The sequence below is a fragment of the Pseudophryne corroboree genome, chromosome 12 (genome assembly GCF_028390025.1).
Source record: "Pseudophryne corroboree isolate aPseCor3 chromosome 12, aPseCor3.hap2, whole genome shotgun sequence".
Taxonomy (NCBI): Eukaryota; Metazoa; Chordata; class Amphibia; order Anura; family Myobatrachidae; genus Pseudophryne; species Pseudophryne corroboree.
In genome coordinates, this window is record NC_086455.1 from 114,391,528 (window position 1) to 114,405,486 (window position 13,959).

Consider the following 13,959-nt stretch of genomic DNA (forward strand, 5'->3'; position numbering starts at 1 on the left):
ACCCTGGATAGGGGTTGGATCCCCACTTATGGGGTACACATCATCCCCATCATCAGTATCTGCTAGAAGTGCAGGTAGAGCACGTTTTTGTGCCACTGAAGCAGACAGGGGGGAATGTTTAGCAGTTAGATTTACCACTGCTTGTTGCAGTTCCTGAGTCTTATTTGCATTTGCAGCGAGTTGAGATGACATATCAGACATCGTAGTTTTGATAGCCCCCAACCAGGAGGACTCTCCCCCACATTGTTATCAGCATTCTGAGAGGACTGACTACACTGCTCACATGATATTGAGCCAGATGGACTAGGAGAGAATCTAGCATTATAAACACTGCATAACTTCTGTTTTACCATATTGAATAAGAAAAACAGGTACAATACACATACAACACAGCCTGAAATACAATACAAGCCTGTCCTATTGCATGTGAGAGGAGACACAGGAGAGAGAGGACACCAGCGCACCCACCACTGCACAGCCCCAGTGAGGCTGTCAGTATTTTATATGTAAACAGTGAGAATATATTATGAAAAATCCCTCAGAGGGATGTTACTTGTGCACACTATAGCAGCTCTCCCCCTCTACACCCGGTACCAGTGATCCAGTGACTTATGGAGGAGCTGTTGAGGCTGCTGCTATGCAGAGGAAGACAAAATGCCGCTGAGCACGCTCTCATGTAGCTCCGTCCCCTGCCATGGCGCCAGAGCTACTGTTTTACACTTATACTGGCCATGTCTCTCCATGTTTGTAGCCTCACATAAGAGCTTGGTACAATGCATTTTAGCCAGTCTCCCAGCCCGCCCCCCCCCCCCCCCCCCCCTCCCATTACACCATCTGTACTGCCCTTAACTATATTTCTACCTTCTGAATAGAAAACCAAAATGCACTTCCATTGTACAAAATAAAATAAATATAGGATTTTAAAATTACCTACTGGTAAATCCTTTTCTCATAGTCCGTAGGAGTCTGGTAGGAGGGGCATAGAGGGAGGAGCCAGCCCACACTATTAAACTCTTAAAGTACCAGTGGCTCCCAAAGGACCGTCTATACCCCATGGTACTAAATGAACCTCAGCATCCTCTTGGACATAAGAGAAATGGCGTTGCCAAACTCTGAGATAATAGGCATATAGTAGTACAGACTGCCGAGAGAGAGGAAAAAAACAAAAAAACTTAACCTCGAAAAGCATGTTACAATAACGAAACCGGTAAAGCCAACAGAGGAATAATCTCATGTAGCAATTGTAGCAAAGGAGCATTTTGCAGTCGGTCTGGTCTAAGTGGAAGACGCCACTGGAGACCTACCGACATTCTGGGAATCTTGGCACATGATGACTTGCGCAGCCAATGTGAAGTCACTAGGATTACCCATATCTGGGAAATCCTGGCTTGCTTGAGAACCCGAGGTAACATTGGGGTCAGTGAAAATAAATGCGCTAGATAAAAATTCCCTAGAATAGGCATGGCATCCACAGCATAAGCTATTCGATACCTGGATCCTGTGCAACATTATGGAACCTCGAACGAGTGTAGAGAGGGCATGAGAACCACTCGCAGAAGGCCTTAGTTCTGAAGCAACTGCTGGAGGACCACTGGATTGAGAGATGCTTACCCTGGGAGAAATGTGTTCTTCCTGAGGAAGCCCATTTGTCAAGTTCGCACACCCTGGAACAAACACAGCGAGGAGTGTGGATCAAAAACCTGTGCCCAGGAAGAAAGTCTGGCTGCCTTTGTTATAGCAGTCCCACTCATTGTGCGCCTGCGATGACTTAACACCACCATGGTGTTACACTGCCGAACTGTCCAGCAAAATGTTAACAGGTTTTCCCAGCCTGATGGATGGAGCTCCCAAGAGTCGGAAAACTGTTTTGGAGCTTGAGCACACCGATGTGCGATGCAGTCAGCGATGGTGTCAAAAAGGTCCTGAAGGAAAAACGGCACCCAAGTCTAGGAGACTCACATACGTGGTCACAGTGACCCAATTGGAATGACCAATGATTGTATTTGGAATATACAATTTAAGGAAAACTGAACAGTGTTGACCCTTATGCTGAACAACATTATGCACCACAAGATCGACAGAAAAAGGACCTGACACACCAGTCATAACCACCGCCTGTAAGATCTGTGCTTCGGACTCCTCAAGAAATCTGAGTGAAGTGTCAGACTACCCTAATGTTGACAAGGTTTCAGGTTAGCTATGATTAAGAACAGTTGGACAGTTGACTTGTTGTACACGATCAGGCAGGCTAAAGAAGGAATGAGTGAGATACCATCTTTGCGCCACAAGCTCCCAACTGAACGGATTTACCTAAATGGTATAAAAAAAATAATAAGAATTTACTTACCGATAATTCTATTTCTCATAGTCCGTAGTGGATGCTGGGGACTCCGTCAGGACCATGGGGAATAGCGGCTCCGCAGGAGACAGGGCACAAAAAGTAAGCTTTTAGGATCACATGGTGTGTACTGGCTCCTCCCCCTATGACCCTCCTCCAAGCCTCAGTTAGGTACTGTGCCCGGACGAGCGTACACAATAAGGAAGGATCTTGAATCCCGGGTAAGACTCATACCAGCCACACCAATCACACCGTACAACTTGTGATTTGAACCCAGTTAACAGTATGATAACAACGAAGAAGCCTCTGAAAAGATGGCTCACAACAATAATAACCCGATTTTTGTAACAATAACTATGTACAAGTATTGCAGACAATCCGCACTTGGGATGGGCGCCCAGCATCCACTACGGACTATGAGAAATATAATTATCGGTAAGTAAATTCTTATTTTCTCTAACGTCCTAGTGGATGCTGGGGACTCCGTCAGGACCATGGGGATTATACCAAAGCTCCCAAACGGGCGGGAGAGTGCGGATGACTCTGCAGCACTGAATGAGAGAACTCCAGGTCCTCCTTAGCCAGAGAATCAAATTTGTAAAATTTTACAAACGTGTTCTCCCCTGACCACGTAGCTGCTCGGCAAAGTTGTAATGCCGAGACCCCTCGGGCAGCCGCCCAAGATGAGCCCACCTTCCTTGTGGAGTGGGCATTTACAGATTTAGGCTGTGGCAGGCCTGCCACAGAATGTGCAAGTTGGATTGTGCTACAGATCCAACGAGCAATCGTCTGCTTAGACGCAGGAGCACCCATCTTGTTGGGTGCATACAGGATAAACAGCGAGTCAGATTTTCTGACTCCAGCCGTCCTTGAAATATATATTTTCAATGCTCTGACAACGTCCAGCAACTTGGAGTCCTCCAAGTCGCTAGTAGCCGCAGGCACCACAATAGGCTGGTTCAAGTGAAAAGCCGAAACCACCTTAGGCAGAAACTGAGGACGCGTCCGCAGTTCTGCCCTGTCCGAATGGAAAATCAGATATGGGCTTTTGTACGATAAAGCCGCCAACTCTGATACTCTCCTGGCTGAAGCCAGGGCCAGTAGCATGGTTACTTTCCATGTAAGATACTTCAAATCTACCGATTTGAGCGGCTCAAACCAATGGGATTTGAGAAAATCCAAAACTACGTTGAGATCCCACGGTGCCACTGGAGGCACAATCGGGGGCTGTATATGTAGTACACCTTTGACAAAGGTTTGTACTTCAGGCACTGAAGCCAATTCTTTCTGGAAGAAAATCGATAAGGCCGAAATTTGAACCTTAATAGACCCCACTTTGAGGCCCATAGACAATCCTGCCTGCAGGAAATGTAGGAATCGACCCAATTGAAATTCCTCCGTTGGGGCCTTCTTGGCCTCACACCACGCAACATATTTTCTCCAAATGCGGTGATAATGTTGTGCGGTCACTTCCTTCCTGGCTTTAATCAAGGTAGGAATAACTTCCTCTGGAATGCCCTTTTCTTTTAGAATCCGGCGTTCAACCGCCATGCCGTCAAACGCAGTCGCGGTAAGTCTTGGAACATACAAGGTCCCTGCTGAAGCAGATCCCTTCTTAACGGTAGAGGCCACGGCTCTTCCGTGAGCATCTCTTGAAGTTCCGGGTACCAAGTCCTTCTCGGCCAATCCGGAGCCACGAGTATTGTTCTTACTCCCCGTAGCCGTATAATTCTCAGTACCTTTGGTATGAGAGGCAGAGGAGGAAACACATACACGGACTGGTACACCCACGGTGTTACCAGAGCGTCCACAGCTATTGCCTGAGGGTCTCTTGACCTGGCGCAATATCTGTCCAGCTTTGGTTTTTCCCAACGGTTCACAATCATGTGGAAGACTTCTGGATGAAGTCCCCACTCTCCCGGGTGGAGGTCGTGTCTGCTGAGGAAGTCTGCTTCCCAGTTGTCCACTCCCGGAATGAACACTGCTGACAGTGCTATGACATGATTTTCCGCCCAGCGAAGAATCCTTGCAGCTTCTGTCATTGCTCTTCTGCTTCTCGTGCCGCCCTGTCTGTTTACGTGGGCGACTGCCGTGATGTTGTCCGACTGGATCAACACCGGCTGACCCTGAAGCAGCGGTTTTGCCAGGCTTAGAGCATTGTAAATCGCTCTTAGCTCCAGTATATTTATGTGAAGAGACGTCTCCAGGTTCGACCACACGCCCTGGAAGTTTCTTCCCTGTGTGACTGCTCCCCAGCCTCGTAGGCTGGCATCCGTAGTCACCAGGACCCAGTCCTGTATGCCGAATCTGCGGCCCTCTAACAGATGGGCACTCTGCAACCACCACAGAAGAGACACCCTTGTTCTTGGTGACAGTGTTATCCGCTGATGCATGTGCAGATGCGATCCGGACCATTTGTCCAGCAGATCCCACTGAAATATTCGTGCGTGGAATCTGCCGAATGGAATTGCTTCGTAAGAAGCCACCATCTTTCCCAGGACTCTTGTGCATTGATGTACTGACACATTTCCTGGTTTTAGGAGGTTCCTGACAAGTTCGGATAACTCCCTTGCTTTCTCCTCCGAGAGAAACACCTTTTTCTGAACAGTGTCCAGAATCATTCCCAGGAACAGCAGACGTGTCGTCGGGGTCAATTGAGATTTTGGAAGATTCAGAATCCACCCGTGTTGTTGAAGCACTACTTGGGTTAGTGCTACTCCGACTTCCAGCTGTTCTCTGGACCTTGCCCTTATCAGGAGATCGTCCAAGTAAGGGATAATTAATACGCCTTTTCTTCGTAGAAGAACCATCATTTCGGTCATTACCTTGGTAAAGACCCGAGGTGCCGTGGACAAACCAAACGGCAGCGTTTGAAACTGATGACGACAGTTTTGTATCACGAACCTGAGATACCCTTGGTGTGAAGGGTAAATTGGGACATGCAGATAAGCATCTTTTATGTCCAGGGACACCATGAAGTCCCCTTCTTCCAGATTCGCTATCACTGCTCTGAGTTACTCCATCTTGAACTTGAATTTCTGTATGTACAGGTTCAAGGATTTCAGATTTAGAATAGGTCTTACCGAACCGTCCGGCTTCGGTACCACAAATAGTGTGGAATAATACCCCTTTCCCTGTTGTAGGAGGGGTACCTTGACTATCACCTGCTGAGAATACAGCTTGTGAATGGCTTCCAATACCGTCGCCCTTTCTGAGGGAGACGTTGGTAAAGCAGACTTTAGGAACCGGCGAGGGGGAGACTTTTCGAATTCCAACTTGTAACCCTGAGATACTACCTGCAGGATCCAAGGGTCCACCTGTGAGCGCGCCCACTGTGTGCTGAAAATCTTTAGTCGACCCCCCACCGCCCCTGAGTCCGCTTGCACAGCCCCAGCGTCATGCTGAGGGCTTTGTAGAAGCCGGGGAGGGCTTCTGTTCGTGGGAAGTAGTTGCTTGCTGCACCCTCTTACCCCTTCCTTTGCCTCTGGGCAAATATGACTGTCCTTTTGCCCGCTTGTTCTTACAGGAACCAAATTACTGCGGCTGAAAAGACGGTGTCTTTTTCTGTTGGGAGGTGACCTGAGGTAAAAAAAGTGGATTTTCCGGCTGTTGCCGTGGCCACCAGATCCGATAGACCGACCCCAAATAATTCCTCTCCTTTATACGGCAATACTTCCATATGCCGTTTGGAATCCGCATCACCTGACCACTGTCGCGTCCATAACTTCTTCTGGCAGATATGGACATCGCACTTACTCTCGATGCCAGAGTGCAAATATCCCTCTGAGCATCTCGCATATAAAGAAAAACCATCCTTTAATTGCTCTATAGTCAATAAAATACTGTCCCTATCCAGGGTATCAATATTTTCAGTCAGGGAATCCGACCACACCACCCCAGCACTGCACATCCAGGCTGAGGCTATTGCTGGTCGCAGTATAACACCAGTATGTGTGTATATACTCTTCAGGGTAGTTTCCAGGCTCCTATCAGCTGGATCCTTGAGGGCGGCCGTATCAGGAGACGGTAACGCCACTTGTTTTGATAAGCGTGTGAGCGCCTTATCCACCCTAGGGGGTGTTTCCCAGCGCGCCCTAACCTCTGGTGGGAAAGGGTATAATGCCAATAACTTCTTTGAAATTAGCAGTTTTCTATCGGGGTTAACCCACGCTTCATCACACACGTCATTCAATTCCTCTGATTCTGGAAAAGCTACAGGTAGTTTTTTCACACCCCACATAATACCCCCCTTTGAGGTACCTGCAGTATCAGAGATATGCAAAGCCTCCTTCATTGCCGTGATCATATAACGTGTGGCCCTATTGGAAAATACGTTTCTTTCTTCACCGTCGACACTAGATTCATCTGTGTCGGTACCTGTGTCGACTGACTGAGGTAAGGGACGTTTTACAGCCCCTGACGGTGCCTGAGACGCCTGGACAGGTACTAACTGGTTTTCCGACCGTCTCATGTCGTCAACTGACTTTTGCAGCGTGCTAACATTATCACGTAATTCCATAATTAAAGCCATCCATTCCGGTGTCGACTCCCTAGGGGGTGACATCACCATTACCGGCAATTGCTCCGCCTCCACACCAACATCGTCCTCATACATGTCGACACACACGTACCGACACACAGCAGACACACAGGGAATGCTCTTATCGAAGACAGGACCCCACTAGCCCTTTGTGGAGACAGAGGGAGAGTTTGCCAGCACACACCAAAGCGCTATAAAAATGTATATAAACAACCCTAAAAGGTGTTGTTTCTGTTATATGCGCTTAATATATAAAAATATCGCCAAAATATGCCCCCCTTCTCTGTTTTACCCTGTTTCTGTAGTGCAGTGCAGGGGAGAGTCCTGGGAGCCTTCCTCACAGCGGAGCTGAGCAGGAAAATGGCGCTGTGTGCTGAGGAGAATAGGCCCCGCCCCCTAAAACGGCGGGCTCTTCTCCCGGAGTTTGCGATATATGGCAGGGGTTAAATACATCCATATAGCCTCAAGGGCTATATGTGATGTATTTTAGCCATAGAAAAAGGTATTATACATTGCTGCCCAGGGCGCCCCCCCCAGCGCCCTGCACCCTCAGTGACCGCTGGTGTGAAGTGTGCCGACAACAATGGCGCACAGCTGCAGTGCTGTGCGCTACCTTATGAAGACTGAAAGTCTTCTGCCGCCTGTTTCCGGACCTCTGGACCTCTTCAACTTCGGCATCTGCAAGGGGCGTCGGCGGCACGGCTCCGGGACCGGACTCCATGGCTGGGCCTGTGTTCGATTCCTCTGGAGCTAATGGTGTCCAGTAGCCTAAGAAGCAAATCCATCCTGCACGCAGGTGAGTTCACTTCTCTCCCCTAAGTCCCTCGTAGCAGTGAGCCTGTTGCCAGCAGGACTCACTGAAAATAAGAAACCTAAAAAACTTTTTCTAAGCAGCTCTTTATGAGAGCCACCTAGATTGCACCCTGCTCGGACGGGCACAAAAACCTAACTGAGGCTTGGAGGAGGGTCATAGGGGGAGGAGCCAGTACACACCATGTGATCCTAAAAGCTTACTTTTTGTGCCCTGTCTCCTGCGGAGCCGCTATTCCCCATGGTCCTGACGGAGTCCCCAGCATCCACTAGGACGTTAGAGAAAAGAATTTACTCACCGGTAATTCTATTTCTCGTAGTCCGTAGTGGATGCTGGGGACTCCGTAAGGACCATGGGGAATAGACGGGCTCCACAGGAGACTGGGCACTCTAAAAGAAAGATTAGGTACTATCTGGTGTGCACTGGCTCCTCCCTCTATGCCCCGCTCCAGACCTCAGTTAGGGAAACTGTGCCCGGAAGAGCTGACACTACAAGGAAAGTATTTGAAATCCAAGGTAAGACTCATACCAGCCACACCAATCACACCGTATAACTTGTGAAACCATACCCAGTTAACAGTATGAACAACAACTGAGCCTCAATCAACGGATGGCTCATAACAATAACCCTTTAGTAAGCAATAACTATATACACGTATTGCAGAAGAAGTCCGCACTTGGGACGGGCGCCCAGCATCCACTACGGACTACGAGAAATAGAATTACCGGTGAGTAAATTCTTATTTTCTCTGACGTCCTAGTGGATGCTGGGGACTCCGTAAGGACCATGGGGATTATACCAAAGCTCCCAAACGGGCGGGAGAGTGCGGATGACTCTGCAGCACCGAATGAGCAAACTCAAGGTCCTCCTCAGCCAGGGTATCAAACTTGTAGAACTTAGCAAATGTGTTTGAACCCGACCAAGTAGCAGCTCGGCAAAGCTGTAAAGCCGAGACCCCTCGGGCAGCCGCCCAAGAAGAGCCCACCTTCCTTGTGGAATGGGCTTTTACCGATTTTGGATGCGGCAATCCAGCCGCAGAGTGAGCCAGCTGAATCGTGCTACAGATCCAGCGAGCAATAGTCTGCTTCGAAGCAGGAGCGCCAACCTTGTTGGCTGCATACAGAATAAACAGCGAGTCAGACTTTCTGACTCCCGCCGTTCTGGAAACATAAATTTTCAAAGCCCGGACTACGTCCAGCAACTTGGAATTCTCCAAGTCCCTAGTAGCCGCAGGCACCACAATAGGTTGGTTCAAATGAAACGATGATACCACCTTAGGGAGAAATTGCGGACGAGTCCGTAATTCTGCCCTGTCCATATGGAAGATCAGATAGGGGCTTTTACATGACAAAGCCGCCAATTCTGACACACGCCTAGCCGAAGCTAAGGCCAATAGCATGACCACTTTCCACGTGAGATATTTTAGCTCCACGGTCTTAAGTGGCTCAAACCAGTGGGATTTCAGGAAATCCAACACAACGTTAAGATCCCAAGGTGCCACTGGTGGCACAAAAGGAGGCTGAATATGCAGCACTCTTTTTGAAAGAAAATGGATAGGGCCGAGATCTGAACCTTTATGGACCCTAATTTGAGGCCCATAGTCACACCTGACTGTAGGAAATGCAGAAAACGACCCAACTGGAAGTCCTCTGTAGGGGCCTTCCTGGCCTCACACCAAGCAACATATTTCCGCCATATGCGGTGATAGTGCTTTGCTGTCAAATCCTTCCTAGCTCTTATCAGCGTAGGAATTACTTCATCCGGTATACCCTTTTCCGCTAGGATCCGGCGTTCAACCGCCATGCCGTCAAACGCAGCCGCGGTAAGTCTTGGAACAGACAGGGCCCCTGCTGCAACAGGTCCTGTCTGAGAGGCAGAGGCCATGGGTCCTCTGTGACCATCTCTTGAAGTTCTGGGTACCAAGTCCTTCTTGGCCAATCCGGAACAATGAGTATCGTTCTCACTCCTCTTTTTCTTACTATTCTCAGTACCTTGTGTATGAGAGGAAGAGGAGGAAACACATATACCGACTGGAACACCCACGGAGTTACCAGTGCGTCCACAGCTATCACCTGAGGGTCCCTTGACCTGGCGCAATATTTTTTTTAGCTTTTTGTTTAGGCGGGACGCCATCATGTCCACTTGTGGCCGTTCCCACCGATTTGCAATGTGCTCGAAGACTTCTTGATGAAGTCCCCACTCTCCCGGGTGGAGGTCGTGCCTGCTGAGGAAGTCTGCTTCCCAGTTGTCCACTCCCGGAATGAACACTGCTGACAGTGCTTGTACGTGATTCTCCGCCCAACCAAGAATCCTTGTGGCTTCCGCCATCGCCACCCTGCTTCTTGTGCCGCCCTGTCGGTTTACATGGGCGACTGCCGTGATGTTGTCTGACTGAATCAGCACTGGTTGGTCTCGAAGCAGGGGCTCCGCTTGACTCAGGGCGTTGTATATGGCCCTTAATTACAGTATGTTTATGTGCAGACGAGTCTCCTGACTTGACCACAGCCCCTGGAAGTTTCTTCCCTGAGTGACTGCCCCCCATCCGCGGAGGCTTGCATCCGTGGTCACCAGGACCCAGTCCTGTATGCAGAACCTGCGGCCCTCGAGAAGATGAGCACTCTGCAGCCACCACAGAAGAGACACCCTGGCCCTCAGGGACAGGGCGATCAGCCGATGCATCTGAAGATGCGATCCGGACCACTTGTCCAACAGATCACACTGAAAGATCCTGGCATGGAACCTGCCGAAAGGAATGGCTTCGTATGACGCTACCATCTTTCCCAGGACTCGCGTGCAGTGATGCACCGACACCTGTTTTGGTTTCAGGAGATCCCTGACCATGGTCACTAACTCCTGAGCCTTCTCCTCCGGGAGAAATACCTTCTTCTGTTCTGTGTCCAGAATCATGCCCAGGAAGGGCAGACGCGTCGTAGGAATCAGCTGCGACTTTGGAATATTCAGAATCCAGCCGTGCCGTAGCAACACTTCCTGAGAGTGCGCTACGCTGACCAACAACTGCTCTATGGACCTCGCCTTTATGAGGAGATCGTCCAAGTACGGGATAACTGTAACTCCTTGCTTCCGGAGAAGTACCATCATCTCCGCCATTATCTTGGTAAAGACCCTCGGTGCCGTGGATAGACCAAACGGCAACGTCTGGAATTGGTAATGACAGTCCTGTACCACAAACCTGAGGTACTCCTGGTGAGGCGGATAAATGGGGACATGCAAGTACGCATCCTTGATGTCCAGAGATACCATAAAATCCCCCTCTTCCAGGCTGGCAATGACCGCTCTGAGCGATTCCATTTTGAACCTGAACTTTTTCATGTAAATGTTCAAGGATTTTAAATTTAGAATGGGTCTTACCGAACCGTCCGGTTTCGGTACCACAAACAGTGTGGAATAGTAACCCCTTCCCTGCTGAAGGGGGGGGTACCATTATTATCACTTGCTGGAGGTACAGCTTGTGAATAGCCGTCAGGACTATCTCCCTACCCGTGGGAGAAGCTGGCAAGGCGGATTTTAGGTAACGGTGAGGGGGCGTCACTTCGAATTCCAGCTTATATCCCTGAGATACAATTTGTATAGCCCAAGGATCCACTTGTGAGCGAACCCACTGGTTGCAGAAATTTCGGAGACGCGCCCCCACCGCTCCTGGCTCCGCCTGTGGAGCCCCAGCGTCATGCGGTGGACTTAGTGGAAGCAGGGGAGGACTTTTGTTCCTGAGAACTGGCTGCATGGTGCAGCTTCTTTCCTCTACCCCTGCCTCTGGCAAGAAAGGATGCACCTCTGACTCTCTTGCGTTTTTGAGAACGAAAGGACTGCATTTGGTAATACGGTGCTTTCTTAGGCTGCGAGGAAACCTGTGGCAAGAAAGTCGACTTTCCAGCTGTCGCTGTGGATACGAGGTCCGAGAGACCGTCCCCAAACAATTCCTCACCCTTATAAAGGCAAAACCTCCATGTGTTTTTTAGAGTCGGCATCCCCTGTCCATTGCAGAGTCCATAAGACCATAAGAATGGACATTGCATTTATTCGAGAGCCCAGCAGGCAAAATGTCCCTCTGGGCATCCCGCATATATAAGACGACGTCTTTAATATGGCTAAGTGTTAGCAATACGGTATCCCTGTCCAGGGTATCCAACCCCTCTGACAGAGTATCTGTCCATGCTGCAACAGCACTGCACATCCAAGCTGAAGCAATAGCCGGTCTCAGTAGAGTACGTATACACAGACTTCAAGATACCTTCCTGCTTCCTATCCGCAGGTTCCTTTAGGGCGGCCGTATCCTGAGACGACAGGGCCACTCTTTTAGATAAGCGCGTCAGGGCCTTGTCAACCCTAGGGGAGGATTCCCAGCGTAACCTATCCGTTGGCGGGAAAGGGTACGCCATTAGTATTCTCTTGGGAATCACCACTTTCTTATCAGGGGAAGACCACGCTTCTTCACATAACTCATTTAATTCATGTGACGGGGGAAAAGTCACTGGCTGCTTTTTCTCCCCAAACATATTTACCCTCTTGTCAGGGACAGGGTCAGCCTCTGAAATGTGTAATACATTTTTCATTGCAATAATCATGTATCGGATGGCCTTAGTCATTTTGGGCTGTAATAGTGCCTCATCCTCGTCGACGCTGGAGTCGGACTCCGTGTCGACATCTGTGTCAACCAACTGAGATAGTGGGCGTTTTTGAGACGCTGACAGCCTGAGGCGCCTGGGCAGGCCCGGGTTGAGAGCCCGGCTGTCCCCCGGCAGCAACATAATCAAATCTCTTATGTAATGAGTTTACATTGTCATTTAAGACCTTCCACATATCCATCCAATCAGGTGTCGGCACCGACAGGGGGGACACCACATTTATCTGCACTTGCTCCGCCTCCACGTAACCCTCATCAAACATGTCGACACAGCTGTACCGACACACAGCACACACACACACACACACAGGGAATGCTCTGACTGAGGACAGGTCCCCACAAGGTCTATGGGGAGACAGAGAAAGAGTATGCCAGCACACACCACAGCACTATATACACAGGGATACACACTACCAGAAGTGAATTTTTCCCAATAGCTGCTGTATCAATACACCTTTTGCCTAAATTTATGTGCCCCCCCTCTCTTTTTACCCTCTTAGTGCCAGGAGACTGCAGGGGAGAGCCTGGGGAGCGTCCTTCCAGCAGAGCTGTGAAGAGAAATGGCGCTGGTGTGCTGAGGAAGAAGGCCCCGCCCCCTCAGCGGCGGGCTTCTGTCCCACTGTTTCTGACTAAAAAATGGCGGGGGTTTTACACATATACAGTCACAGTGGAGGAGCCAGAACAGCCTGCTGAAGACTTTATGTGCCTTGCCTCCTGCGGAGACCCACTATACCCAATCGTATTAAAGAATGACCCCAGTATCCCATATGGATGTTAGAGAAAATAAATTTAATTGATCTTTTTTTTTCCAATCGTGTGCTCCATGAGAGTTTAATGATGCGAGATTGCTTTTGCAAACTTGCATCTAATTGGATCAAGCCCTTCATAGCAAACCTACAAGTAGTAGGGCTTACAATACATGCTACCGGTGTTTATAATAAAAAACAAAACCTACGTAAGAAAAAAAAAATGTAAATACTACAATACTCTTTCACCATTAACATATATCTTTAGACAATAATATACTGTACACGTTAACATTACTACCTTGGGTATAACCATTCCATTCTGAGTTTCACAGTGCAGCTTCAGGAAATATTTCAGTCTCTCTTTAGAAAACAAAGAAGGCTTTCGACTAGAAAAAAAATTAAATATTTTTTTTAAATACAATGGAAAAACTAAGTATCTTTAAAATTTATTTTTCTTGAATGGAATAAAGTACTTAATTGTCTAATACAATCTTACCTATATTTAAGATATACTTTCACTTTATAAATGAATAAAATCATTACAGTTTGTGGAAAGGATATTACTTCTAAGCATCTTAACATTGTTTCTTGTAAAGCCACTGCTTTTAGTAAGCAGCATATTTAGACACCATAGGTTTAGATATCACAGGGATACACAGTCTCTAACACTTGGGGTTCTTTCATTCACTATGATAAAAGTTTCACTACAGAAGTGGATATAGCAGCACAGCACACAGAAAGACTGATGCTGTGTACACACTGACCAATATATCGCTGGCCCATCAGCCAGTGTGTCCCAGCGATATGTTTGTGAACGCTGTCGTTCACAGACATGTCGTGTCGGCCTTGCAGCACACACGAGGACCAATATATCTACAG

General features: G+C 48.6%; 1 protein-coding gene across 3 annotated transcripts in view; it reads right to left on the minus strand.

Moving 5' to 3' along the window:
- The window catches only part of BAZ1A (bromodomain adjacent to zinc finger domain 1A), a 284,468-nt gene that overhangs the window by 243,434 nt on the left and 27,075 nt on the right, over positions 1–13,959 (minus strand). For all 3 annotated transcript variants that reach the window (XM_063947878.1, XM_063947879.1, XM_063947877.1), the window contains exon 6: positions 13,379–13,466. In XM_063947878.1, coding sequence (XP_063803948.1) covers positions 13,379–13,466 — 88 coding nt within the window. The remainder of the gene's footprint in view (positions 1–13,378; positions 13,467–13,959) is intronic.